At 44.7% G+C, this 1,254-nt stretch overlaps 1 protein-coding gene across 1 annotated transcript; it reads right to left on the bottom strand.

Annotated features, from left to right (window-relative positions):
• Window positions 1-303: 303 nt before the first annotated feature.
• On the bottom strand, window positions 304-1,248 carry LOC106014145 (kelch-like protein 10; the record flags this gene model as incomplete). The annotated part of the gene is given in 2 exon segments (XM_013091216.1): window positions 304-451; window positions 1,175-1,248. Coding segments are annotated over 2 exon segments (209 nt in total), but the record flags the coding sequence as incomplete, so codon positions are not given.
• Window positions 1,249-1,254: the final 6 nt, after the last annotated feature.

Here is a 1,254-nt window from a genome sequence, read left to right as displayed (position 1 = left end):
AGGACGATAGATGTTTGATAGGAAAGAAGGAGGAGAGATAAGGATGATAGATGTTTGATAGGAAAGAAGGAGGAGAGATAAGGACGATAGATGCTCTCTCTCCCTCTCTCCCCCCTCATCCCCCCCTCCCCCCGGTCAGCCACTACAGACAGAATCAACCCGTCCATCCTGCCAAATGGCCCACATAGTGTGAAACAGGCCGTAAACCACCTGTCACCTGTGTAAGAGACAGACCCGAGACCACCACCCCCCCAACCACACACACACACACACACCCCACACACACAGGGTGACGTCACGAACCGTTTGTTGTTCATGGGCGCCACCTCGGACCAGAGCTTGGAGCGGGTATCGAACACACGACAGCTGCTGAAACACTCGCTGGCATCGAAGCCCCCTATGACGTAGATGAGGCAGCCAATGGCCACCACACCGTGGTACGCTCTCGGCGCTGACAAAACAAATACAACAAAAACAAAACAAAAAACGGTTGTGTGACTTTTCCACCACATCAGAAGTCGTTGGTGTTGTGTGAGCTGTTTGTTTGTTTGTTCGATTGATTGTTTGCTTGTTTGTTTGTTTGTTTGTTTGCTTGTTTGTTTGCTTGCTTGTTTGTTTGTTTGTTTGTTGGTTGGTTGGTTGGTTTGTTGGTTTGTTTGTTTGTGTGAGCAGTTCATTTGTTTGTGTAATCTTATTTGTGCTATATCGGTGAGAGAAGTAGGGCCAGCTATCGTGAGTTGGATTGTTTCTCTACAACACACACGTGTAGTTACATGGACACCAGGAATGTTCTGGCACAGAGATACACAATTACATTTATCTTTTGCCTGGTAGAGAGATACACAATTACATTTATCTTTTGCCTAGTAGAGAGATACAGAATTGCATTTATTTTCCGCCTAGTAGAGAGATACACAATTACATTTATCTTTTGCCTGGCAGAGAGATACACAATTACATTTATCTTTTGCCTGACAGAGAGATACACAATTACATTTATCTTCCGCCGAGTAGAGAGATACAGAATTACATTTATCTTTTGCCTAGTAGAGAGATACACAATTACATTTATCTTCCGCCTAGTAGAGAGATACAGAATTACATTTATCTTCCGCCTAGTAGAGAGATACAGAATTACATTTATCTTCCGCCTAGTAGAGAGATACAGAATTACATTTATCTTCCGCCTTGCACACGACCCATCTGTCGGCCCGGGTGTCGTAGGACTCCACCATTTTGATTGGTCGGCCGCCG

This window comes from Aplysia californica, unplaced genomic scaffold, assembly GCF_000002075.1.
Source record: "Aplysia californica isolate F4 #8 unplaced genomic scaffold, AplCal3.0 scaffold03243, whole genome shotgun sequence".
Taxonomy (NCBI): domain Eukaryota; kingdom Metazoa; phylum Mollusca; class Gastropoda; order Aplysiida; family Aplysiidae; genus Aplysia; species Aplysia californica.
The sequence above is the reverse complement of the archived record's forward strand: the minus strand, read 5'-3'. Positions and strand labels throughout refer to the sequence as shown.